The sequence below is a fragment of the Cynocephalus volans genome, chromosome 11, assembly GCF_027409185.1.
Source record: "Cynocephalus volans isolate mCynVol1 chromosome 11, mCynVol1.pri, whole genome shotgun sequence".
Taxonomy (NCBI): Eukaryota; Metazoa; Chordata; class Mammalia; order Dermoptera; family Cynocephalidae; genus Cynocephalus; species Cynocephalus volans.
In genome coordinates this window covers 122051508-122077795 of record NC_084470.1, presented here as the reverse complement: position 1 = coordinate 122077795, position 26288 = coordinate 122051508, and the positions used below count along the sequence as shown (strand labels likewise).

At 51.1% G+C, this 26288-nt stretch overlaps 1 protein-coding gene across 7 annotated transcripts in view; it reads left to right on the top strand.

Moving 5' to 3' along the window:
• The window catches only part of PPFIA4 (PTPRF interacting protein alpha 4), a 48477-nt gene that overhangs the window by 19687 nt on the left and 2502 nt on the right, over positions 1 to 26288 (top strand). For 5 of the 7 annotated variants that reach the window (XR_010024924.1, XM_063115116.1, XM_063115113.1 and 2 more), the window contains 20 exons: positions 447 to 530; positions 838 to 969; positions 1344 to 1406; positions 2105 to 2196; positions 4379 to 4487; positions 6094 to 6302; positions 7732 to 7972; positions 8416 to 8451; positions 8666 to 8799; positions 9103 to 9269; positions 11201 to 11294; positions 11711 to 11792; positions 12346 to 12546; positions 13261 to 13323; positions 15726 to 15901; positions 19333 to 19430; positions 20137 to 20312; positions 22654 to 22722; positions 25691 to 25865; positions 26112 to 26219. Coding sequence is in view for 6 of the 7 variants with exons in the window: in XM_063115116.1 (XP_062971186.1) it covers positions 447 to 530; positions 838 to 969; positions 1344 to 1406; positions 2105 to 2196; positions 4379 to 4487; positions 6094 to 6302; positions 7732 to 7972; positions 8416 to 8451; positions 8666 to 8799; positions 9103 to 9269; positions 11201 to 11294; positions 11711 to 11792; positions 12346 to 12546; positions 13261 to 13323; positions 15726 to 15901; positions 19333 to 19430; positions 20137 to 20312; positions 22654 to 22722; positions 25691 to 25865; positions 26112 to 26170 (2460 nt within the window). In the remaining variant the exon portion in view is untranslated. Of the gene's footprint in view, positions 1 to 446; positions 531 to 837; positions 970 to 1343; positions 1407 to 2104; positions 2197 to 4378; positions 4488 to 6093; positions 6303 to 7731; positions 7973 to 8415; positions 8452 to 8665; positions 8800 to 9102; positions 9270 to 11200; positions 11295 to 11710; positions 11793 to 12345; positions 12547 to 13260; positions 13324 to 15725; positions 15902 to 19332; positions 19431 to 20136; positions 20313 to 22653; positions 22723 to 25132; positions 25650 to 25690; positions 25866 to 26111; positions 26220 to 26288 lie in introns of those variants that run through there. The other 2 variants (XM_063115115.1, XM_063115118.1) reach the window with 2 other exon arrangements.

The following is a 26288-nucleotide window of genomic DNA, read 5'->3' as shown; positions in this document are numbered from 1 at the left end:
AGTCATTTGCCCAAGGTCACACACAGGTAAGAGAGGGAGCAAGGATTTGAACCCAGACGATCTGGCTTGAGTCCATGCTCTTAAGTGCAGCTCCATCTATCTGGAGGCATAGAGGAGATTTATGGTAGGTCATGCTTTAAAGTGGAATTTTTTTCCAGAAGCACGAGGAGGATTTATAGTATCTTGAACTGCCAGCTCTGAGATATTTTAAGGCTAGCCCTGAGCAGGAAGGAGATGGGAGGAAACCTGGCAGGGGTCAGGGTGCTTGGGAAGAAAGGCAGTGGTGATGGCAGTTCTGCTCTAAGGTGATAGGTGGAGGGCTGGGCTTCATTGGTACTTGAGGCCCTGACCCCAAAGACCACGCTGGCCCCAGGGTGCATGGGCTATGGGGGCCTGAGCAGGAGGAACAGAGAGATCTGTTCCACTGGCCCACCACTGCTCCATAGGCTGAAGAACGGCATGGCAACATTGAGGAGCACCTGCGGCAGCTGGAGGGGCAGCTGGAGGAGAAGAACCAGGAGCTGGCAAGGGTGAGGGCCCTGGGCTGGGCTCTCAGGCCCCTTTCTGTCCCTAGGGCATGCTCCCAGGACTGGCTGTGGAAAGGACATGGAGGAAGTGTGGGAGCTGGGGAAAGGACTGGCCAGGGACAGAGGGGTGGCAGGAGGCCCACGGGTCGGGGAGGAGGTGGCTCAGAGGGCTGGAGAGGGGCTTCTAGAGGACCAGAGGGGGACGGAGGACAGACGAGTGGGGTAGAGCCCCGGTGGGAATGGGTGGCTCCCTGGAAAGGCAGCAACAAGGCCCTGGGGTGGCCTGGTGCGAGGTGGGCTGGCTGTGCAGGTGCGCCAGCGGGAGAAGATGAATGAGGACCACAACAAGCGGCTGTCGGACACTGTGGACCGGCTGCTTAGCGAGTCCAACGAGCGCCTGCAGCTCCACCTCAAGGAGCGCATGGCGGCCCTGGAGGAGAAGGTGCAGTGGGGCCTCGGCCTGGGTGGGTGGGGCTGGTGGGCGGGACTGCCAGGAGGGGCGGAGCCGGCCAAAAGAGGCGGGGCGAGGCGAGGGTGTAGGTGGAGTCAGGCCGGCCTGGAGGGGGCGGGGTTGGGATGTGGGAGATTAGTCGGGGCGGGGCGGGGCCTGCGGTGAGTGGTGGAGTCGGCCTGGAGTGAAGCTGCAGAAGAGAGGAGCAGCAGGGCGGGGGAGGGGCGGGGGGACGTGGGGTGGGGAGAGGAGACGTGGAGGGTCAGGTCCGGGCTGGGAGACAAGGCATGGGCCTGCGTGGGGGCCTGAGCTGAGTCAGGCGACAGCGGCGGCGGGCTTTCTGGCTCACAGCCTTTCTCCCCCAGAACACGTTGATCCAGGAGTTGGAGAGCTCGCAGCGGCAGATTGAGGAACAGCACCACCACAAGGTACCCAGCTGCTGGCCAGCCCGCCCAGCCTGGGAGGGCCAGGGTTGCCCTGAGGAGAGGACACGCCTGCTTTTCACGCAGCTGCTCTCATACCCAGCACTGTGTCAGCTTATACATTAGTCCATGTGCATATGTTATGACATTATTCTTGACTATAGCCCATCATGGTAGATACATCACTTCTGACAGGTAAAGAAGAAACTGAGGCCATAGCATAGGGCATGGGGTGGGCAACAGAGAGGCAGGGCCAGTGAAGGGCTCAACCAAAGGATTTGGTGGGGCCTCAAACACTGGCGAAGCAAGAGTCTGGTGATTCTGGGGGGATTAGCCACTGTCCCTGCCTCAGCAATGTCTGTGGGGTCTGGAGATTGGCACTGGGAGGCCTTCTGCTGCCCAGCCTCCTCTGTCATGCTTTTTTGTGGTGGTGAGGGGTCAGCAGGTCTATTCTAGTACAGTCTTTCCTTAGACAGACTCCTTTCCTAGCCCTGCCCCTCTGCCGACCCTTCTGCTCACTTTCCAGTTGGACCTCTTCTTTTTTGGTGTCATCTGTGGGCCTGGCCGGGGCCCCTGGCTTTGGACTCTGCAGTGTATTCTGCTTCTTCCCAACTCTGCTGTCCTCTCTGTCCCTCTCTGACTCCCACTCTCCCTTCTCTGCCCCTCCCTGGCCCCCACCCCCACCCCGGGTCTGCCTGGCACAGGGCCGCCTGTCTGAAGAGATTGAGAAGCTGCGCCAAGAGGTGGACCAGCTGAAGGGTCGAGGGGGGCCGTTTGTGGATGGCATCCACTCCAGGTACTGGAGCGCGGGAGGCTGGGCGTGCTGGGATGGGGTCCTGGATGGACCCTGAGGAAGGAGACTTCCCCCGCCAAAAGACCGCCCAGGACCTCAGGGTCCTCCTCCTACTCAGGGTGGGACACTGAGGCTCAGAAAATTTGGACAAAGTCACTCAGCTCACTTGGGCAATTTGGAAGGGAGCACCTGTCCTCTGAGGGATGCTGAGAGGGAAATAATCAGATGATGCTCCTTCCCGATTGCCCTGGAGAGGGGTCTGCTAAGTTACGTGCTCACCCGTGTCCCACAAGGCCACTGGTGGAGAATGCCACTCACTCTAGTTCTTTGAGACACCATCTTTGGGATTGTTTTTTGAGAGTCAAAGACCACCTAAGTTCAGGTAGCAGGCACGGGGCAGAAAGACAGCAGAAGAGATTGAAATGAGGTATCAAGAACTCCCTTACTGTTGGAATTTGAGGTGCTATGTTACTCATATGGTTGTGGCATCCCTTTTCCTGAAAACATTTAGAAAGGTGATGAATAGAGCTTGCCACTTCATGCTTGAAGTAGGCCCACATTTTAGAGAACCTGTGGATTTTTCTCCACATTTTGTGAAGCAATTGGCATTGACCTCAGACCTCAAGCCTGTTGTCAGTTCTTAGCCCAGAGGAGTAGGGTGAAGCTCAAGGAGACTGAAGTGAATGTTGCCACTCAAGGTTCATGGCTCCTGGCTGTTTTCTCTCCAAACCAAAGTTTCTTAGAACAGAACCCTTGTGTTTCCCTTTGATCATGCTCTTGATACAACAGGGAAATAGGGATCAGCTATTATGAAGAAAGGTTAAAGGAGATGTGTGTATATATATGTGTGTGTGTGTGTGTGTGTGTGGCAGAGTAGTACTCGAATTAGGGAAAGAGATGTTGAGCTTAAAGAAGAGAAGCCTGTGGGTGTGCTGGGTGGTAGACACTTAAGTACCATCTTCAGGTTCATCAGGAATTATTGTGTAGGGGTATGAAGAGAAACAAAGAAAGGAGACAGATAACAGTAGTTGGGATTACTCCTGCTTCTCTTTTCCTGTAGGAAAAGACCAGAAAGAACAACCCCTCAATTAATATGACATGGCCTACAGTACACCAAGCTATTTGCCACTGCTTGCTTTCCCTAATGGTTGGAAATTCCTGGCTTTTACTGTAGAATCACTGGACCCATCATGGAATTGAGGCTGAGTTGCATGGAATTAGGGAGAAGGAGAGATAGGCAGGAACTCTCCTCACCTTTGAGCTACCTTGTGGAGTCTGTTGCGGGCTCACCCTGTCCCCTTGTTCTGACCTCTCTCAAGGGTTCCAAGCTGGGAAGCCATAAGGAAGAAGTGTCACTAGGGGAGGCTTCCAGATACTCCAGAGGATCATTACTGGGATCCTAAAATCTTGGGGTTGGAATAGATCCTTGGGGCAGTCAAAGTGGTTTCTCTAGGGCCGAGCCCATGGCGCACTCAGGAGAGTGTGGCACTGGCAGCGCAGCAACGCTCCCACTGTGGGTTCGGATCCTATATAGGAATGGCCAGTGCACTCAGTGGCTGAGTGCCGGTCACGAAATAGACAAAAAAAACCCCCCAAAAGTGGTTTCTCTAGCCTGTCTCTGATGCAGTGTCAGGGCCTCCCAAAGCTTGCTGGGGATAGGGGATATGCCTGTGTTGAATTTCAGCCAGGGACTCAGTCCAGATATAGGGAGACCCAAGGGAAGGTTCTGGGGAGTAGAACAAGAAACAAAGACCCTAAAAGTTAGAAGGACCTTTAGAGATCATCCCTTCCAGCCTCTCCCAGGGCTCAGAGCCCTTCTGTACCATTCTTGTCAGATGGCCAGAGAGCCTCCACTTGAATACCTTTTTGATGGGTATTCAAACTTTTAAAAGCGTCCATTTGCTTCACGAGCCAACTTTTGCCATTAGAAGATCCTTCTTATGCTAAATGGAATGCTGCTCCCTAGAACTTTCTCGCCCGGGTCATTCTGACCCCCGGAGCACCAGAGAATAAGTCTAATCTTTTGCTTACTTGGCAGCCCTTGAGACATTTGTGATAGCTCTATGTCCTGCTAAGACATCTCTTCTCTGAGCTGAAGATCTCTTGACTCTTTGGACCCAGTGGGTGTGAGCTGGGACTCTCAATCCTCAGGGCTTGTCTTTTTTCTCCCTTGCCATCTCTCAAGGTCACACATGGGCAGCACAGTGGATGTGCGGTTCTCCCTGAGCACAACCACCCATGCACCCCCAGGTCTGCATCGCCGCTACTCGGCAGTGAGGGAAGAGTCTGCCAAGGTGAGGGGGTGGAGGGGTGAGTGTGGAGGGGTGTCCCCTGGGAGTTTGGGGTCAGTTCGGCCGCGTGCCTGGCTCCATTTACACAGACGGCTGGTGTACGATGCAAATCCTTCCCCTGCTTTCCCTCATGTCAACGACAGCTGCAGCCCTGGGGTTGGGGCCATTGTCAACTGCAACAGCTGTGCCCACCCCCCCTTGCTGTGGCCTCCTGGTGGGCAAGAGGTAGGGGCTGGCAGGCGGCCAGCCAGTCCCTGAGGCCCCACTGAAGTGTGTGTGCGTGTGCCTGGGTGTGCAGGCGTGTGTTTCTGGTGGTCAGGGTTGGGGATGCAGGGGTAAGACTGGATTGGCAAGGTTTCTGGAACAAAAGCTGTGGTTAATGGGGGAGATGAGGGAGGGATGACAGGTTAACTGGCCCTTAGGATGGCGCATAAGCTTTTGGAGAAGCAGCTGTGAGTTCATGCTGTCTGAGTCTGCCTAGGGAGATTAGGGGGAATGAGGCAAGATAAGGGGCAGAAAAAGGCTGACTTCTACATTTTGGGGAAGTCTGATTCCTGTCTGGTCCCATAATTGTTAATCATGTTCTGTCCTGAGCCCAGGGCCTTTAAATGCTCTGGGGCACTAGAAGATATAGATGGAGAAAGAGGGAATTCCTAGTCAGATGGGGGAAGATTCATTCCTGCCCTTAAGAAACCACCAGTCTTATGGAGGAGTCACAGTCTGAAGGTACCTCTTTTTCCTCTCTCCCCTCACTCCTTTACTCTTTCTTTTATAAGAAAGCAGCAGCAGCCCTGGAGCTCAGACTGAAGGCTGCAGGAGCTAGAAAAGAGCCCTGAGTGGAAGTTTGAGGGCTTGTGTCATAGGGAATGGGTGTTAGAGCACCTCTCTGTCCCTGGCCCCCATCCTTTCTTCCCCTGCTCTCTGGCTCCCTTAGTTCAGTTCTATACCCTTTCCTCTTCTGGGCCTCTGTCTGCTGAAGAGATTTGTAGGATGACATCTGAGAAGCTGCCATCTCTTGGGGTTGACACTTGTGATGTGCTGACACTCTGGGAGACACAAAACTGTCAGGCCTGCTTGGCCTTTTCATGTTCCCTGGATCTAGTCATGCTTTGTGAGTTTGTGTGAATAGAAACTTGATATAGTGCTTGCTTTGTGCCAGACACCATGCTAAGGGCCTTATGTGCAATTCCTCATTTAATCCCCCCAGCCACTTATGAGGTAGGTACTATTACTACCGTATTTTACAAATGAAGAAACTGAGGCACAGAGAGGTTAAATAACTTTCCCATGATTGCAAAGCTAGTACTTGGTAGAGCCAAAATTCAAACCAAGGCAGTCACTCTCTGGAATCTGTTCTTAACCACTCGGATAGCTAGCTCCTTGAGTTAGTTAGAGCAGTATTTCTTGGACTTTAATGTACAAACAAATCACCCAGAGATCTTGTTAAAATGCAGATTTTGCATCAGTAGTTCTTGGGGTGGGGCCTGAGATTCTGCATTTCTGGCAAGCTCCTAGGAGATGCCAATGCTGCCTGGTAGAGGCGGGGAGGGTGGTGCCCCTCAGTTATCTGGAGTGTCTTATTATTACTCCTTTACCCTCCTTTGCTAAGGATTGGGAGCCATCTTCACTGCCTGGGGCGCTGGCCCCCATGGCCGCTCCTGCCTTTGACAGTGATCCTGAGATCTCCGATGTGGATGAGGATGAGCCAGGGGGTCTGGTGGGCTCCGTGGATGTTGTCTCCCCCAGTGGCCACTCAGATGCCCAGACCCTGGCCATGATGCTGCAGGAGCAGCTGGATGCCATCAACGAGGAGATCAGGTTCGGGCAGGGGTGGAGGGCCCGGGAGTTGCCTTGAAGGACAGGGCCCCTTTGTGTTTGGGCACGGCAGGAAAAATTCTACATGCATTTGCTCATCTCTGACAGCTGCACCTTAGAGTGCCACAGCCTAGGACCCTCTATGGGGCATCAGGCAAGTTTCTGGTTCAGTACAGGACTGAGAGAGGCAGGGCCTCGAATTGATTTCTCAGGCTTTATGTCCCCTCCCAGGGATGGTTATGTGGCTGGGCTTGGGAGGCTGTGTTCTTGTATCTCCTGCAGCTTATCATAACCACTAAGAGTGTAGCTCCTACTTACTGAGGTCAGCTCAGGGTGAGAGCTTTGTAAATGTTACTCTCAGTCTTACTGCAGTCCCTGAGGTGGGCAACATGATCTCTCTTTTGCAGAAAAGGGGACAGAAACTCAGAGAGGTTAAGTGATATGTCCAAAGCCAGGATTCAAACTCAGCTCTAAACTTGTTCCACTGTCCCAAGCCTCCCATCCCTACTGAGGCATTAAACAGAAACTTGTGGCAGGGAAAGTTGTGAAAACCTTCACTTTATCCTGCCTTTTTAGCGAGTTTATTAATGTTAACGACAAGCAGCAAGGGAAAATCTGGGCCAGAGTCTACCAGAGCATTATAGGCTGTAGAGGTCATCTGGTTCAATGGTTTCCAGACTTTTGGATTTCACAGACCAGTTACAAAGAACACACACACACACACACACACAGACACACGCACGCACGCACGCCTGCCAGCCAGCTATTTACTATCAGTTATTCTGCAAAGGAAAGGACATTTTAACATTCTTAAAGTAGGAAAGACATTCTCTCAGAATAATGACAAGTCCTTTTCCTTAAAGCACAGTTGGCACTTTTACATTAGCATGTGTCTGTGTGTACATATGGGTATGTGTGAGGGGGTACACACATTCCTGTCTGAGTGCCTCCCGTGCACACACATACACCATTATCATTATTTCTCTGTGCAACAGGGAAAACCCCATTGAGTGTTGGTATCAGCTAAAAGTCCTGTGTTTGGGAACTTAGATCATTCCAGACATGGCGTATGTTGGGAAATTGAGGCACAGAAAGCAAAGTGCCTGACTCAAAGTCACCCCTGTAGTTAGTGGTAGGTCAAGAATTCTGAATTCTGGGACAGTTTGTCTCCACTGACTAGATTGCCTCCTTCCCCAGCAACTGCCTTTATTAAACTGGGGAGGTAAGCCAGCTGTCAAGAGAGAGAGAAAAATGTGTCTGAGCTGCAGTGGATAGAACCAAGCACGTGTTGTACATCCCAGTGATGCCAGAAACAACAAGGCAGCTGTGGGCATTGCCTTCTGTGTGTGGTGAGTGCAGGCATTGCCCAGCACTGCCTTCTGCTGGTCCTTGCTGGGGCTAATGGTGAGGTCTGCTTGTGCCTGCCTCCCAGGATGATTCAGGAAGAGAAGGAGTCCACGGAGCTCCGTGCCGAGGAGATTGAAACACGTGTGACCAGCGGCAGCATGGAGGCCCTAAACCTGACACAGCTGCGCAAACGCAGTTCCATCCCCACCTCTCTGACCGCCCTGTCCCTGGCCAGTGCGTCTCCCCCACTCAGCGGCCGCTCCACACCTAAGCTCACCTCTCGCAGTGCTGCCCAGGACCTGGACCGAATGGGGGTCATGACGCTGGTGAGAGTCTTTGGGCAGCAGAAGCATCCCTGTCACCACTGGGTTCTGCATTGGTGCAGTTATACGGGATAGTAGGGCTCACTCTCAGTTGGTCCTGGCATCTTCCCGTGATGTGTGTAGACCTCAGCATGTCAGCCGCCAATATGTCCTTCTGGGTTTGGAAAGGACCTGTATAAATATCTTCCTTGCCTTCTCCCTTGGATAAGCCCCAGAATGCCTAAGAAACTCATCTACTGCCCACACTTCTTCCTCTCTTCCAGAGGTAGCCCTGACTTATTTTTCCAGGCCGGCTTTTTTTTTCTGATGTGATTTTCTCTCCAGGCCTGTGTGAGGCACTGAATCCTATCTTCTCATCCTAAGAGACTACTGGGCTCCCCTTGGGCTTGGCTTTGGGGCATCCAGAGCTGAGTCTGAGCTCACCCACCCTTCATTCTCTCTTCCAGCCCAGTGACTTAAGAAAGCATAGGAGGAAGCTGCTGGTGAGTGACACCTGGTGGCCCGGGTACTAGTGGGTTAATTGCTCCCAGGCCCTTCCCTTTTGGCTTTTCCCCCAGGACCTTTTGGTCTGAGCCTGAACTCGGAGAGGCCCCAAGGCCTTCCACTGCATTTCTCCAAGCTCCTCTGCCTCGTGTGGGCTGGGTAGGCAGGTCCCAAATCACCCTCTATTCCCTGACGGCTCCACTGTCTGTTCAGTCGCCAGTGTCTCGGGAAGAGAACCGAGAGGATAAAGCCACCATAAAATGTGAGACTTCTCCTCCTTCCTCACCCAGGACGCTGCGGCTAGAGAAGCTTGGCCACCCAGCCCTGAGCCAGGAAGAAGGCAAGAGGTGAGTGGAGCAGGTCCCACCACTGATCTGTCTGTCCCCAAGGTCATCTCATCCCTTCATCTGCTTCTGAAAGGACTGTGTCTCACCTGTCCCAGGCACCTGAATGTCTCACGTCTCTTTGCAATACCATCAGGGAAAGATGTCCCCATGTCTTTCTTGGTCACCTGCTCTGATTATACCCCCTCACTCCCACCCCACCTCTGACACAATATGAATTCTTCCTGAGCTCTAACTTCCATCTCTCCTGCTGTAAGTTAAGTATGTTTCTTCTTGTTCCACCCGCTCCTGGCTGTCGTCCTGTAGTGCCTTGGAGGATCAGGGCAGCAACCCCAGCAGCAGCAACAGCAGCCAGGACTCCTTGCACAAGGGCGCCAGGCGCAAGGGCATCAAGTCATCCATTGGCCGTCTGTTTGGGAAGAAGGAGAAGGGCAAGCTGATCCAGCTGAGTCGGGATGGAGCCACAGGCCATGGTCTCTGTCCCCTTCCTAGCAGAGGGCTGGGCGGGCATAGGGGAGTCAGAAGCAGGAGGGTGCACTCAGATCCTGCCTTCTCTGCCTGCCTGCCAGGGACCAGTGGGTGGAAGCCACAGGCAGGCAGAGTTTAGCTTTCAGGATTAGTTTTCTGCTAGAGCTGTTTCACGGTGGGGTATTTGGCATGCTGTAGAAGGGATTCCTGTATAGAAGGATGGGACCTCTGAGGTTTCGTCCAATTTGGAGGTGTTCTGATGTACTGTACTCTGGAACTTCAGGAGAAATTTCTTGGTTCTCTCTTTAGAAGATTCAGTTCTTAATTGGAACTTATTTCTAGTACATCTGGCCTCCAGGACTCAAATATTATAACACCTAATCATGGTGTTATTAAGTTCAATACAGTGCTTGGGCAAGGATAGCAATATTATCACCACTGTGATAATATAAAGTTCTAGTGTGTGCTTGGCATGTGGGAAGTACACAATAAACGTTAGCTAAATATTAGCTTTCTCCCCACCACTGGCCCCTTTCCTCGTTTCCTTTCTTCCTTCTTCCCTCCCTCCTTTTCTTTCCGTGTGGTCTCTTCAGTCATTTGCTCAACAAACATTTATTAATTACTCTATGGCTTAGTACTAGGTGTTGAAGCAATAGTTCTTACTTTAAGGAGCTCATCATCTAATGAAAAGGAAAAAAAAAAAGAGAGAGAGATGATTCCAAAACAATATAATGATAGGGATGTGCCCAGGGTGCCTCTGGAACCCAGAACCAGCCATGGAATGGTAGGGGTGACAGGTATGGCCTTCTCTGCTAGGCAACACCTGAGCTGAAGCTTGAAGACTGAGTAGGAATTAGCTGAGCCAAGAAGAGGTCTGTGTGCAAGGGGAAACGGAGGTGTGAGAAGGGGAAGGAGTCGTGGGTGTGAGAGTTTGTATGTAGTTATGTGTGTTCAGAGGGAGAAGGAGGAAGGTGGGAGGAGTGGGGAGATGGGATGGGACAGCTAGGCTGGACTCAGACCATAAGGGCCTTGCAGCAGTCTGTTGAAGAGTTTAGAAGTTCCCCTGAGGCAGTGAGAGTATTGATGAGTTTCCTGTGGGAGAGGAGTTTGATCAACTAGAAAAAAGGAAACTTTGAACCCAAGTACCTCTGCTCAGGATGTGGGATGGGAGTCTCAGCCCTGGAATGAAGTAAAGCACCCTCTCCCCACCCCACAAGGGTGAGGGGAGTTGTGGAGCTGGCCACATGTGGGGAAGCGGAAGGTTCTGATCAGTGGAAGAGGCATTTTTTGGGTGAAGCCTTCTGATTTCCTGTGTTCCCCACACCACATTAACACATATACCTAAGACAGCATCTCAGATTGGTTTCTGGTTTACCTACACCTGCTGCCCACTGTGCACTGTGGGAGTGACCAGAACTTAAATGAATTCTAGGATGTTGCCCTTTGCTGTGAATTCTGTAGGCTTCTGGCATCAATTCGAGTATACTTAATAGAAGAAGACAGAGTTGTGTGTGTTCCCCTTTGCAGTTTTGTGCAAGTGAGCACACCTGGAGAAAGAGGCATCTCTCATTGTGCCAGTTCCCTGTCCTTGACCCAAGTCAGGATAATCCTTCTCTGAGCCTCGCAGCTCTCTTTTGGCTGGCTCTCTGGGTTTCCTGTGCACCTTAGCTTGGAGGAAGGACAGATTCTGTCTAGGATTGTAAGATGGGACAACTTTGGTCTGTCTGGCTGGATAACACCCCCAGGGCTGAGGTTCCCAGGGGGACACTGTCTGGGCTGGGCATGACCCACACAGTGTCACTCTCTGACTGCCTGGATGTAGGGATGTTGGACAGAGGCTCTAGGAATAATGGGTGGTCCCATCCAGCCTTCTTGGGTTGTCCTGTGCCGAGGAGCCTCCTGCTCCTGGCTGACACACCCATCTGCTCCCTTCTAGTTCTGCTAACAGACTCTGAGCTCAGTCTGCAGGAGCCCATGGTGCCTACCAAACTGGGGACCCAGGCCGAGAAGGACCGGCGGCTGAAGAAGAAGTAAGAGCCACAGGCCTGCCCCCGCCCCCTTTCCTTCCCCTGGGCCACCATGGAACTGAACTTAGGGAGCTAGAGCCCAGCAAGGCCCTTCCAGAACTGAGTTGGCCTGGTCTGTGTGGGCACAGCAGGGGCTGGAAGTTCTTAGAATGACACTAGAGAAGGAGGCAATGGAGCAGATCGAAATGTCCAAGTCAGTGTGTCAGCTCATGTGCAAACAAAGTGAGAGCCATTTGCCCTGTGAGGTGTTCCTACCCCATTTCTTGGTGTCATGTTGCTTCAGGTGGAGAGCAGCGGAAGTCCAAGAGTGGGGAGCAGGAGTAGTGGGGGTCCAACTTTTTGCTGAGCCCAGTGGTCCCCAGGAGTAAGCATGGTTGAGAGAGAAGGAAGGGCTAGTGTGTTGTTTCTCTTCCTGCAAGACACCAGCTGCTTGAAGATGCCCGCAGAAAAGGGATGCCCTTTGCCCAGTGGGATGGCCCTACTGTGGTCTCCTGGCTGGAGGTAAGCCTGGGCAGAGGGATCCACCTAGGGGTCTGGAGGGAAGGATGTGTGCGGTAGGGTGGGGCAAGGACTCCTGGGCAGAGGGGTGGTGTCCCTAGACCTTTCCCAGCATGTTTCTCCCCTGCCAAGTACACAGGTGCCATACCTGTCATTTAGCCCTGTCCCCTTCCCCCAACAAACACACATACCAGTTACTTCGGGTTGAATTGATGCTACTTACTAATGCCTCATGAGTCGCTAAGTTTGGATAAAGGGAACTAATCACTGAGGCATTAGACTTTCGCAGGCAGTTTGTTCTTTTAGGCTGCCCCGAGGAGCTAATCATCCGTGGGAAAAATCCCTTCTCCTTCCCAGGCCTCAGACATTTCATCTGTAAAATGGGAGAGGGATTGATGATGGTCTCCACATGTCTAAGTTCCTGTCCTCTGCATTTGCTACACTGAGACCATGGACGAGGCCTGGTCTTGCCCCTTGGTATTGCCGAGTTCTTGGCAGTGGAGCCCAGGTCATGGGGGGAAGGGGCTGAGTCATCTCCTATGCCCTGTGTCTGCAGCTCTGGGTGGGGATGCCTGCCTGGTACGTGGCAGCCTGCCGGGCCAATGTCAAGAGTGGGGCCATCATGTCTGCCCTGTCAGACACGGAGATCCAGCGGGAGATCGGCATCAGCAACGCCCTGCACCGGCTTAAGCTCCGGCTGGCCATCCAGGAGATGGTGTCGCTGACCAGCCCCTCTGCCCCACCCACCTCCAGGACTGTGAGTGGCCTCTCCTCAACCCACGATGTTTTCAGAAGCCCTGGAATAGTGTTTGCAAAGTTTCGCATTGGTCTCTGGGAAGATAGTATCAATGAGCCCTGCCTCTTACTTCACATTTCCACGAAGGGCTCTCCCTGGTCTCTGGGAAAGTATGACGTTGATTCTTGGAGGATCCCAGCAGACCTGCTTCATTGCCTTCCACACACCACCCATGAGCTTCATTTCCCCATCCCTGCCCTGCCAACGATTCCAGATCTCTGGGCAGAGTTTCCAGGGTAGAACTTTTGGGGTTCTGTGTTATTGCCAGATTGGGAGAAGCAGAGGGAGTAGGGCATTTGTGAATTCTGTCCTGGCCTCCTGACCTCAATGCAAGAATGCAGACTACTCCACAGACCCCCAGGGTAACGTCTTTCATTGTTGTTCGTCTCTGGGATTGGGGTCAGCCCCCTTTGCACATCAGCACCATTCATTCATATTCATCCAGGAAGCATTTACTGAATACTTCCTGTGTGCTAGGCACTGTACCAAGCAGTGTGGATATGACGATAAAAGAGATGTGTTCTCTGCTATCAAGTTGCTCAGAGGTGGACAGTGTGCAGATCCTATGGGAGGACACAGGGAGAGAGAATCTGCCCTTGTCCTTGGGGCTCCCAGCCTGATGGGGATCCTGGGGACCCATACCCAGGACCAGCTAGTTTTCTTCTCTGCTTGCAGTCTTCTGGGAATGTCTGGGTCACTCATGAAGAGATGGAAACTCTGGCAACTTCCACTAAAACAGTGAGTCTGGCCCTTGGCCCTGGGGTTAGGGCTAATAGCTCCCACAAGGATGAGGGGAAGGTCAGTATAAGATTGGTATCCCTGATGTGTGATTGGGTTCTGTTCTCAGGGTGGAGGATTGTGAGGAGAGGGGTGAGATTGTGAGCAGTTGTGTATGTGGGGGTCTATTCCAGGGGTCACAGGCTTACCCTAGGCCACTGGTGTGCTGCAGTGGGGAAGAGTTTGGCGGGGAGTGCTGTGCCCAGGCATGGGCCTGAGCCCCAGAGTCCCCGCTCTTGTGCTTTGTCCTTGGTGGAAGAACAGGGAGGGTTGGGAGGGCCTGATCTCGCCTGGCTCCTAGTCAGGCCTCGGAGGTGTGGAAGCCTGATTTTGCTACACACATTTGCTTCCCTCTCACCACAGACATGGGCGCATGCACCAGCCTTCTTTTCTCTCTTACCCATCCCAGCAAGCTTCCCCTAGTCATCCTGCCAGCTCCTGGGCATCTTCTCCCTCTTCTGATGTGGGACTGGGGTGGAGGCTGCCGGGTTTCTTGACTTTGCCTATTTCCCCTGACACGCTGCACTCGTTCCTGCTAGGACAGTGAGGAGGGCAGCTGGGCGCAGGTAAGATTCTCTTCCCTTGTCCAGGACCAACTCTCAGATCCAGGACAGTATTCTTCCAGTAGCTTCTCTCCCCGGGGGGACTCTCCGAGTCCCAGTGTGTTTGCGTCCCTCTTCACACTACGAGCCCTGCACACAGATTCTCTCTCCAGATGAAGGACCCCTCCTCTCCCCCCAGTCCCCTTCAGCTACCTGTTCTGGTTTCTCAGGGTGGCAGGTGAGGAGCCCTGGAGGGCTGTGCCCCAGTGCGCCTGGCTTTTCTCATTTTGACTCTCTTCTCAGGAATAATGAGACTTAGATTGGTATGAATCTTCTTCCTCTCCCCATCCCTCTCAGGGGCACCTCTGGTGAACTGAGCAAAGGCCTTTCATTCCTCCATTTAATGAGCCCATGTTTATTGAGCATCTGCTAGGTTTTAGGCCTTTCTAAGCTCTCTGGATACAGACGTTAACAAACAGAGCCTTCATGGAGCAGTAAAAAAATAAAGGGATAATATCAATAAGCAAACAAATAAAGGGATGATATCAGATAGTGACGAGGGCCATGAAGAATGAAGCGTGGACAGCACTGGTGATACCTGTAGGGAAAACCCCACCAGCAAGAGGCTGGACAGACCTGCTGCAGCGCCTCACACAGTGTGACACTACTCAGCAGAGGAAGTGACGAATCTGAGAAGTAGCGTTAGATGAAAAAGGCAAATCCCAAAGGATTCATAGAATCTGATACCAAAACTTAAACACAAGAAAAATTAATAATATATTGTTTAGAGCAACATACACTGGCGATTATAAAAACTATAAAAATTGTTTTTAAAGAAAGAGAATGATAGACAGAAAGCTCAGCAGAATATCACCTCTTAGATGGGCAGAAGGAACTGGGCTGGGGAAGAACACCCAGGTGGATGTGACTGTGGAAAATGTTCTGGTTCCTAACTGGGATGCTGTCCACAGATGCTAATTTCATTTTTATGCTTAATAATGAACATAATGTTGCTTGTCATTTCCAATGTATCAACTATTTCATTTTAAAGGAGAACAAAACAGAAATTTTCAATCTTAAAAACATCAAGAAGGGTAAGGAAGGCGTGGTGGAGGGTTGCTGTTAAAACTAAAGCTTTCTAAAGACGGCTGGTCAGGGAGCAGCCTGCTCCTCCTGTCAGGAGGTGATGTCTACACAGCACAGGCCTCTCAGAACCAGGCGGAGGGCTGTGCGTGGGAAGGCAGTGAAGGACCTGGAGAGTTCTTGGAGTAGAGGACCCAGCCTTAGAGATCTGAGCCCTGGCTCTTCAGGGACAGGCCACCCGCCCTGTATTTTTTTCCGTCTTCAGCCAACATACAACATCCTGTGGACTGTGTGGGGCCAGGCGTTTCTCAGAGTGAGATGGCTTCCTTTGCTACTCTGTAGGTCCTCTGTAACACGGCCTCTCCCCTGGGCCCAGTGGGCTTGCAGCTCAGTGAAAAGCAGGAAGGCAAGTCTGCTGCCCAACACCGCAGATACATTCCAGAGTTGACAGGGAGGATTTCAGATTGTCTGTGCCTGAATAGCTGCTTCTGTTCATTAGTGTGGAAAATTGATACATGAGTGGAACCGTATCACTTTGAGATCTTAAAGAGTTCCATTTAAAATCCCCATCTCCTGCCACTAGTAGCTCCTTAGTGAAGATAAACTGAAACTGTATTAAATGGCCCCTCTTCCCTCATGGGTAGAGGAGGGATTCATGTTTCTCCCAACCGGCTATGCCAGCTGCGACCTCCTGGCACTGCCTTCTTCCCCACAGCCTCCTCCATCTTGTTCCCCCAGACCCTGGCCTATGGGGATATGAACCACGAGTGGATTGGGAATGAATGGCTGCCCAGCCTGGGGCTCCCTCAGTACCGCAGCTACTTCATGGAGTGCCTGGTGGACGCACGCATGCTGGACCACCTGACCAAGAAGGACCTGCGGGTCCACCTGAAGATGGTGGACAGCTTCCATCGGTGAGCTGGGCTGCAGCCCAGGGCCACTTCCCCAGTGTGGGTCTCCCCAGCTCTGGGGGTCTGTGTCCAGCAAGAGAGGTTTCTCTCCCCCTTTCCCATGGCCTGTCTTGGGTGGTAACAGGTGTCCCTGTTGGGAAAGTCTCCCTTCTTGAATTCTTATCTTATCCTGCAATTTGAGTGGGATGGATCCTCTTTACCTCTAACCCTTAAGACACAAAAGGTCATTTCTCTTTAGCTTTATCTTCTTTGAGATTTTCCCGCTAGGTCTGAATCTCATGGCTCATCTTTGGGCTTGCTGAATTCTCTATTTAGGTGTCTCATTCCTTCCAAGTCAAGGGGCAAAGTCTTTCTGAGCCTTTGCCCTGCCGACATCCTAGATTGGAGCCTGTCGACTTTGGACCCACATCCTTTCATGCAGGATGTCATCCAGTCCTCTCCTCTTTGCTGAAAAGATCTTCTGTTCGAAAGTATCTGTGGCAGAGGTCCTAAACTGGCAGCCCGTGGGCAGAATTTGGCCCACAGACATGTTTTGTTTGGCCCAGATATATTTTAAAAATTACAAATTTAGTTGCCAGTATTTAAACAGTAGGAGATTTTATACAAAATTCTGGGTTCCTGGCTTCTCTGTCAACACATTCCAGCATGGAAACAACCAGCTGGAGAGCAGTGCCCTAAGGATGGGATAGGCATTCTCTGGCCCGCCCCACACTCTCCAGCCTGCTCTATCACTTGCATCACCTGCCTGGCCCAGTAGGCATTTGAGTTGGACAGCAAGGTGGGTGGTAATGGTCCCAGGAGTTGGCAGTTTTTAGGAAGTTCTTCTTAACATCTATCTTCAATTCTCACAGGTTGCTGTTTGAGCCAGGTTTTTTGCTTTGAGTGGATAATGAGACAAGGGGGGGCTGGGGTGTGTGGCTTTTCAAGGTTCCTTTGGGGCTCTGTGGATGTTCTTTGGTCTCTCCAACTCAAAAACCATAGAAAGTTAAATCTGGAAGGGATCTAGTGAGCCTCCCCATTTTATGAATGGAGATGAGGAAACGAGGTACAGGATGGAGCAGCAGCCCAAGGTCACTCAGGAGTGACAGCAGAGTGCAGGTAGAACTCGAGTCTGCTGACTCAGGTCCAGTGCTCTTGCTGCCACACTCCTGTCCTGGAACCCGCAGTCTTCCAGAACCCATGGCGAGGGCTGACTTGTGAGGGAAGCCTGTGTCCTCCCAACTGCCTCCCTGCCCCCGCCTCAAACTGGGGCTGAAAGGGAGTCTTTTGTCTCTGCCGGGGAGGCTGCCAGGCCCAACTGCACCTGTCCTCTACTCAGTGATTGATAGGGCTGGGGAGGGAAGGGCTGTTCCCCCACAAGCCAGGCGGTGCCTGGACTGCTAAAGGATCTGTCAGCCCAGCTCCACCCAGGACTATGGAAATCCTCCCCACGAGACATTCCCAGCCTGCATACGTGGTTCCAGACTCAGCTCTAAATCTTGAGTCCTTCAGAGTTTCTAAAGCATTTTCGTATGCCTCACCTCAGTTGTGTATATACCTGCTTTTCTTCCTCATGAGCATGTTCTTACGTCTTTAAAAATTCTTTTAAATCATGATAAGAAAGGGATGTTTAAAAACTCTCATTTTATAGGTGGGGAAAACAAGTTTAATAGAGGTTGAGTTCTACCAGGTCACCCAGCCAGGTGGTTATAGAATGGGGCTAAAGCCCTTGTCTCTTGGCACCCAACCCAGAGCTCTTTTCCTTGGAACATATGTCCTATTGGGCTCCTTAAGGAGCTCATGCTTTGATAGAACAAGCACACACAATAAGCAGAAGTATCACCCTAATAATGGTACTGTCACTGAGCACCTGTGATGTTCCAGGGGCTGGGCTGAGCTCTTCCATTTGTTATCACCTTTACTCCTCACAGCAGCCCTGCCAGAGAGGTATGACCCCGTCCCTTGTGTGCTGAGGGCTCCTCAGCTAGTAAATGGCAGAGCTGGCATTCAAACCCAGGTTAACCTAACTTTAGGGGCTTTATATTGTTGCTATGCTATACAACAGCTTTGAAAGTCAGAGGAAGGAGACTGAAAATTATAGGAAGTGAGGGTGAGATTAGATGGCATTTTCGGTCATGAGCTGTGTGTACTCATGCCCCCTCACTGTGGCTCAAGGTTTAAATCAGTGGTTCAAGTCAGGAAAGTGTTCCTCAAAGTGGTATCTCTGAGCTGCAAGGGAGAGATTGTTGTAGGCAGAGGCTGCCTGGGTAGAACCGAGAGAAGAGAAGGAGGGAGCAGCCTGTGTAATTTAATCTCACAAAACAATGGCCTCAGTAATAGAGTCAAAAGCAGCTGGAGTTGGGAGGGATCTTCTGTTCCTCCACAGAAGGAATGAACTGCCTTGAGAGGTAATGAGTACCCTGTCACTGGAGGTGTTCAGGCACAGGCTCAGTGACTACTCAGAGAGCGCTATAGAGTGACACCTGCACTAGGTGGAAGCTTGGACTGATGATCTCTGGGGTCCCTTCTAACACACAGAATCTGTGGTTCTAAGCCTGATTTAGTTATTATTCATTGAGTGCTTATTGTGCACCTGTACTGTTTAAGTCCTTTTAGTAATTTATGTGAATTATTTCATTTAATTCATTAAGCATTTATAGAGTGCTTGCTCAGTGCTAGGAGTTTAACATCAGTGAACAAAACAAAGTTCTCTGTCCTTGTGGAGCTTATATTCTAACTGTGTGAGACAGTCGAGGAACAATAAATATATGGTATATTAACAGAAACAGCTAGGAAAAAAATTAGACCAGGGTAAGAGGGATTGGGAGTGTGGGTTGGGGGTGGTGGTGGATGACGTTGCAGTTTTAAATCTGATGAACAAGGTAACTAGCGAATTGGACTGAGAAGGTGACATTTGAGCAAAAATTTAAAGGAGACGAAGGAGTAAGCTATGCAGCAGACTGGAAGAGGAGTGTTCCAGGCAGAGGGAGCAGCCAGTGCAAAGGCCCTGAGGCACGCAGGCCTAGTGAGCTGGCTGTGTTTGAACAGGGGTGTCAGTGTGGCTGCAGCTGAGAAGGTGATAGGGAGAGTAAGTCAGAGGGGGGATCAGACAGGTAAGGGAGCAAATCATGTAACATCTTGTAGGTCACTGTAAAGACTGAGTGGAATGGGGATACAAAGGAGTATCTTGGGACGTGTTGGTTTCATTCAAAGAACTTTCCTTCCATCAATCGGGCCCACTCCCTGGCTGAGAGGGAGGATATGGGGTAAGCAGCAAGAAGGAAGTAGCCTCAGGACAGGTCATGTACAAGCCCCAGGGGAAGGAGTAGCATGGGGTGCTCTTTGTGCTGGAGGCAGTCAGTCTGGGCAGGCTGTGCTGGTGCTGGCAGACATGGGGCAGGTGGGACAGGACATGGCCAACTGTGGCTGTGGCTCATGGGGCTGTGTGCCTGCAGAACCAGTCTTCAGTATGGCATCATGTGTCTGAAGAGGCTGAATTATGACCGGAAGGAGCTGGAGAAGAGGCGGGAGGAGAGCCAGCACGAGATCAAGGGTAAGCTTGTCACGCTCGGAAGGGCCTCCTTGGAAAAGATAGGGGAGCTACCTGCCTAGCTGTTACCTGCCTTGGGCCAAGCGGAAAGGAGGCATTCTGTGCCTCAGGGGAGCTACAGGTCTGAGAGGGAAGAACAGCCTCTACCTTAAGGAGCTCCCAGTCTAATGAGGAAGACGTAGTCCTTGCCTAATGGACGCTGCACCATCTGATGGAGGAGGAACAGCTCCTACCCAGGTGGCTATAATACCCCTCTGACACCCCCACACACCAGGCACTGGTCTGGAGAAATGCAATGATTCCTCTGGGACAGTGCTATAGACTGGTATGCTCATGGAACTTGGGGATTTGGGTTGGGTTGGACAGTAAAAAGAGGCAAGTCTTAGAAGAGACTTCAAAGGTGGAAAGAATAAGAAGGCCCTTCCAGCCTGGGACGGGGGATGACCCATGCAGGGGATCTGGGGAGAAAGCTGGGAGCCTGTTGGCCTGACCCTGAGTACTGCAGACTGGCAGGAATGGAGTGAAGTGGGGCTGGTTCTCCAGGACCCCAGCTGCCAGGGAGGACAGAAAGATGTGGAAAGTTGGGGGAGGGGTGGGAGCCAGAGAGCACGGTGGACTGGGGCTCTGCGTCTCTGGAGCTCTTTTGCTATCCTTGGTGGGATCTTGGCCAAACCTAGTGTCTCCTTCTGCCTCTTCTCCCGCCCTCCAGATGTGCTGGTCTGGACCAACGACCAGGTGGTTCATTGGGTCCAGACTATTGGGCTTCGGGACTACGCAGGAAACCTGCACGAGAGTGGTGTGCATGGTGCACTGCTGGCCCTGGACGAGAACTTTGACCACAACACACTGGCCCTGATCCTCCAGATCCCCACACAGAACACCCAGGTGGGTGACCTTTTAATCAGTCTCTCTCCCTCTTTCGCTTGCTTGCTGTCTTTCTCTCTCCCTCTCTCACACACACACATAGGCTTAGGGATTTGTGGGGGGCTTTTCTGGGGTCTGTCCCAGAGGGGATCTTCAAGTGGTCCTTGTGCATAACCAAGCCTCCTTGGGCACATGTGTCCTTCACATACAGAGCACACCTGGCACAGGCCTGGCACATAGTGTGCCCTTATGTGTTCATCCCCACACTGCTGTGGCCACCTTCATCTCCTCCCAACCCCATTTTGTACCTGAGACTCTATGCCTTCCTTTTCCCCAGCCTGCTTTTCTGACCTGACTTTTCTTAGAGGGGAACTAGCCCTGGGGCCCCTAGGGACCAAAGAGCCCATATCTCCTCTGTCCGTCTTGGGGATCTGCTTCTGTGCCCCCAGGCTTAAGAAAACTAAATATACCAAATAACACAGCCCAGAGCCTCTCCAAACAGGGCTTTGTCTCCCTATCAATAGCTCAAGATTAGACTTCTCCTTAAATTACATTTCATAATTTTTATGGAACTGTCATCCAAGAATATCTCTAAATTCCCTTGAACCTATTTATATTTTTGGCCCTTTCTAACTTCCTGTGGGGAATGGATTCTAGAAGTACTACCTGTTGTGTAAAGTACTTCCTGATTTTATTTGTCCTAAATATGCCCCAGTCAGATTCCCCCTGGGAAGGGAACTGCCTCTTCCTAATAGTTTAGGTTTGCTGAGGATGTTTGTATTCAACCAGTTCTCACCTCTTGTGATTTCATAAACTCTAATTGCATTGCCTCTGGGCCCAAGCCTTTGTCTCTCCAGACAGAGTGGTCTTAATTCTTTTAGTCTTTCCTCATATAGACTTGCCTGTGTCCCCTGATCATTTTAGCTCCCTTGTCTGGACTGTTTGCAGCTGTCAGATATCTTTTAAAATTCAGCCACCAGAGCTGCACAGGCTATTCTGGGAGCAGACACGTTTTGGCATGAGTGAGGGTAGGGCTGTGTTGTCTTGTAATTCTGGGCAATGTGTTGGCCTTTTGGGGGTGACAGCAGCACACAGGACCGGGGTGTCCTATAGGGTCTCCACAGTGATCCTCTGGCCCTGCAACCAGCCAAAATGGACAGTACAGATCCCCTTATTCTCTAAAAAGCTTGGATTTCCCCGCTAATGCAATTTCTCTGCATTTGCCCACCTTGAATTTCATCTTCCACTTTCCTGTCCATACGTACTTTGTGAGATGTTTCTGAGATGTCTGAGAAATGTGAGAAGTTTATACCTGTCATCTTCACCTTTTACCACCCAGAGGAACAGTGTTGTTTGGATACTGGAACATTTACTATGCTTCATCTTTCAGATCATTTATAAAAATGTTATGTTTCCAATACTGACAAAGACTGTCCTTATAGAACTCTATGAATGATATTTTCCACTGAGAAATGGGCTTTTCTTTTATTCCCTATCTCTGAATGCATTCAGTGTTGTGGATAGCAATAATTCCGTAAATAGCAAGGATACCTCTCTATTGCTTTCTAACCTTTCTTATTTTCCTGACCCTTTCATTTAGCTTAGCTACTGGGAGAAGTGGTATCTGACCCAATATGGAATCTTTCATTTAAAATGGCTAAAAATACCTGGTGGCAGTTTGAAAAACTTTCCTGTTTCTGGCATTTCCCAAAACTTTTAATGAGTTCATCTCCTGGAGGCCTAGAGGAAGCCTCTGTGCCCCACGCAGCCCAGGGACCACCGATATCCATGACTGAGAAGTCTTCCTTTTCTTTTCTTTTTTTCTTTTATTTTCTTTTCTGGTGGCTGGCTTAGACCTTGGTGTTATCAGCAGCATCATGCTCTAACCGAGTGAGCTAACCGGCCAGCCCTGAGCAGTCTTCCTAATTTAACTTTTTGGTGTGGAACCTTATCAAGTATATTTATTTAATCCAAATAGGTTAAGTTTCAGTTATCCATGGTCTACATGCTTATTTACTCCTCCAGAAATGTAGTCAGGCATGCTTTTCCCCTTATAGACAAAACATGTTTTTTTTACCAGTAGGTAAAGTCTGTCCATCCAATATGTTCTGTGATCCTACTTTTTAAAAAGTAGGATCTTTTTTGATTTGCTCCATATGAAAGAATCCTAAGGCTTACAGTTTCACTTCTGAGGTTTGCTTGAAGGAGCAGCATCAGGAAGGTATGTGAAGGCCTCTAATGGGCTAAATGCACTGAAACCCCCTTCTCTGCCCTTGGACCCCAGGAAACAGGTAAAAGATAGTGTAAAGGTCATTAACTATAGCCCCCCTCACCTTTCCCTCTCTCGCCCTATGGACTCCAGGCACGCCAGGTGATGGAGAGAGAGTTCAATAACCTGTTGGCCTTGGGCACAGACCGTAAGCTGGATGATGTGAGTACCTGGCTATGAATTAGGGGCTTTGGGGACTTGGTTATTGTTGGTTCATTGGATTTGTTGTTTTGTTGGTTCATGAGTTCTGCTTCCCCTGAGCTGATGATTATTGCGCTGGCCTAAGGGAGAAGAGCCAGAGGGGATGGAGCTGATGCAGGGGGTTGGGGAGGAATGCCGGGCCTAGCAAGACTTGTCTTTGGGTAGCAATAGGCTGTGTAGAAGCCTCAATGAAACACCTTCCTTGTATAAAAGCTGAAGGCCCCTATACTTCTAGCATCTACCAACTCTGCCCAGCCCTCCTAACCATGCAGGATCAAAGGTTTCCCCCAAGGGCTGTATCTTTGGGATTATAGTTTTTTCTTTATCTCTCAGACCCCAACTCATCAGTGCGACCTGCCCAGCACATCTGCAGCCTGCTCTTTAGATCCCAGCCCATCCTACAGTAGTGTGGTTGTTTGGAGGTAGATGTTCTGCTGAGGTTGTTAAATGACAGCTTCACTCCCTTGTTCCTCAGTACAGTCTGACACAGCTAACACATGCTCAGGCTTTTATCATCCCTGCCTTCCCACTAGGTTAAAGTTTTCCTCTTTCAGCCCTCCTGGTCACTGAAGAAACAGCCCCTTGCACTTGATTTCATCAGGCCTTCCCTTGAGTTTAGGGAAGACCCTGACATCCTGAGCCATAATACTCCCCTTAGAGATGCCAACCTGAGTTCACCTGTTTCCTGAGGACATAGCTCCTCTGTGCCCCCCGCCACCTCCTCCCTTCCTCCTCCCTGCTCACTCTCCTATCACTGAACTTGCTTGCCCTTGCCTGTCAGGTCTGCCATAGCTGATTTGGCTCCAAGCAAGTTAAAAAAGAGCCCAGACTCTGTTTATTTTTAGTATCTCCATCTTCAATCAGATCATTATTTCTTAGTTGGGTTTAACAGGGCTTAAACTCGCTTTTGTAGAATGACTGTTCTGCCTCCGTAGATTGGGCACACTCAAGAATACACAGGATTTGTGAAGGTTAGTTTTCTTCACAGAGAGACCTTGAAGTTTGGAATATATATATTCTTTTTTTTTTTTTTTTTTCCCAGTCAAGGAGATAAGCTTTCAGATCCCCCTGCTGTCCCCACTTTCAGAGACCTTAACCTACCCAATGCCCCTATAATACCGACACTCTGATTTGTTTCCTACACACTGGGGATCTTAGCTTTCTTTGCTGCTGTCTGGAAAAATGACTCCCATTAGTATTAGTATGGTGCTTTCTAATTTAGAAAGCTATGTATTCCTTTAATCCATACAAAAATATTCTTTGAATACTGGGCCAGGCATGGTGGTATAATGGTGACAGGTGTTTCACTTTATACTAGAAGTCTTCATATGGGACAGGTTATTATCCCCATGTTACAGATGAGGAAATTGAAGCTCAAAGAGGTACCTTACCTGCTGTTGCAGAGCTGATGTGTGGCAGGGCAGGACTGGAGCAGATGTGTGTCTTCTTCCTGTGCTCTCTCCCCCATATCCTGCTGCCTCCTGGAAGCTCGTGGAGCTAGCTGGCCTATCAGGCTTCAGACATGGGGTGGAGTTATTGAGTGGGTGATGTCATCGGGCAGCCTAATGAGGTTTCTGGGATGCAGCAGTGATGAGGAAAGTTCTTGATAAACTCTGGAATGGGACTTCTGCATAGGGAGGCCACTGCCATCTGTGCATTTAACAAATATTTATTGAGTGCCTGTGTATCCACAGGCACTACTCAGGGGCTGGGGATACACTGGTTGAGAAAAAAAAAAAGATTATGGTTTCTCCTCCATGGAGCATAGAATTTGAGTGAGAGAGAGAGAGAGAGAAAGGGAGAAAGGGGTGGAAGTAGGGAGGGAGGGATGAGGGGCAAGGGAGGGGGAGGAGGGAAAGGTATTAATGAAAAAATCTCATAAATCCATGTAAAAATGCTACTAGGATGAGTTCTATGATAAAGAGGTGCGTGGCGCTAAGAATTGATCAGAGCATTTGGCCTACTCAGGGCACAAACAACAAACCCTAAGGGGTTGTTGAGGTGAAAATGGGTGGGTTGGTGTCCCTTGTTCCTGCTGGTACCACTCTGTCTGCACCAGTTCTTAGAACATGAAGTGGAGGGAGATAAGGCATGGCTACAAAGCAGGGTGGTTGTGAGCTCTGAAGGCTGGGTTAGGGAGGCCGATGCAGGGGGTATCCTGTAGGGTTGTGGCCCTGGGTGTCCTTCAGCATAGACAGATATTTTGGAGACTTGGCATGGGTGAGGGGGCAGATGGCAGGTGGCCACCTGCCATGTCCTTTGGAGATTGGTCATCTGCTTGACCCATCACTAGCACACTGTGCTCTCATCTGATCCCATTGGGGTAGGTAGTCTGAGAAATAGGGCAGATGTTGCTATTCCCATTTTACAGATGAGGAAACTGAAACTCAGAGAGGTCATCCAACTTGACCATTTCACATAGCTATAAAATGGCAGCGCCGGGATTGGAAGCCAGGCATCCGGACTCCTGATGCAGTGCTCTTTCAGCATACTCAGACAACAGCCGTTCTGAGACCCCAGGACAGGAGAATGTGTTTGGGGCTGGCTGGTGACTTCCCATGGAGTGAGGCTGAGAAGAGGAATAATCTGAAAGGCCAAATGGGCATCCCAAGCCCAGTTTGAGAAGATTGAAGTGGGCAGGGGAACAGAGTTTAACTCCAGGATGACAGATCTGACCAAAGGGACCTCCTCCTAGATGCCATCTAGAGTCATAATTTCAGAGATGCAGGGATACCTTGGAGTCAGCCACTTCAGTCCCTTTCTCATTGTACACATGGAAAACTGAGGACGAGAAAGGGCGAGTGACATTGCTCCCTTATTTCCAAAGATGATACCCCTAGAACCAGCCATGACTGCCTTCCCCTAGGCAGGGAGTGAGGGTGGTAATTCCAACATGCCCCTTGGGCCTCTGCATGACCCTACGGTGCAGGGGGATGACAAGGTGTTCCGACGGGCGCCCTCTTGGAGGAAACGCTTCCGGCCACGGGACCACCACGGTGGCATGCTCGGCGCCTCGGCTGATACCCTCCCGGCAGGCTTCCGTGTGTCCACCCTGGGGCCCATGCAGCCCCCAGCGGCCCCGCCAAAGAAGATCATGCCTGAAGGTGAGTGGCAGGCTGGCGGGGCATGGCCGAGGCCCAGCAGGGTGCGGGCTCCTGGCCTGGCCTCCAGGGGCCGGGCCGGGTGGAGAGGGGCAAGGCCGGAGGCTAGTGGCCCGACGCTGGCTCCAGGCTGACGCTGCACTAACGCTGCTGCTGCGGGCCGGTCCCCATGGCGGGCGGGCGGGTGGGTGTGTGCGCACACTAACCCACCGCTCTGTGTGTTCTCCCTGCGGCTGCCGACTCTCCCAGCCGGGACGGCAGGGGCGCAGAGACTGGAGACCTCCACAGTTCGCACCTACTCTTGCTGATCCCCCACCCTCCCGCCCGGGTCTGATGGGGGTGTGCCCATGGCTCGGGGTAAGTGGGCCAGGCCCCAGGGTATGAGTGCTCTGCTTGCCGGGCCTTGGCCCCCTGCGCCTGCCTCTG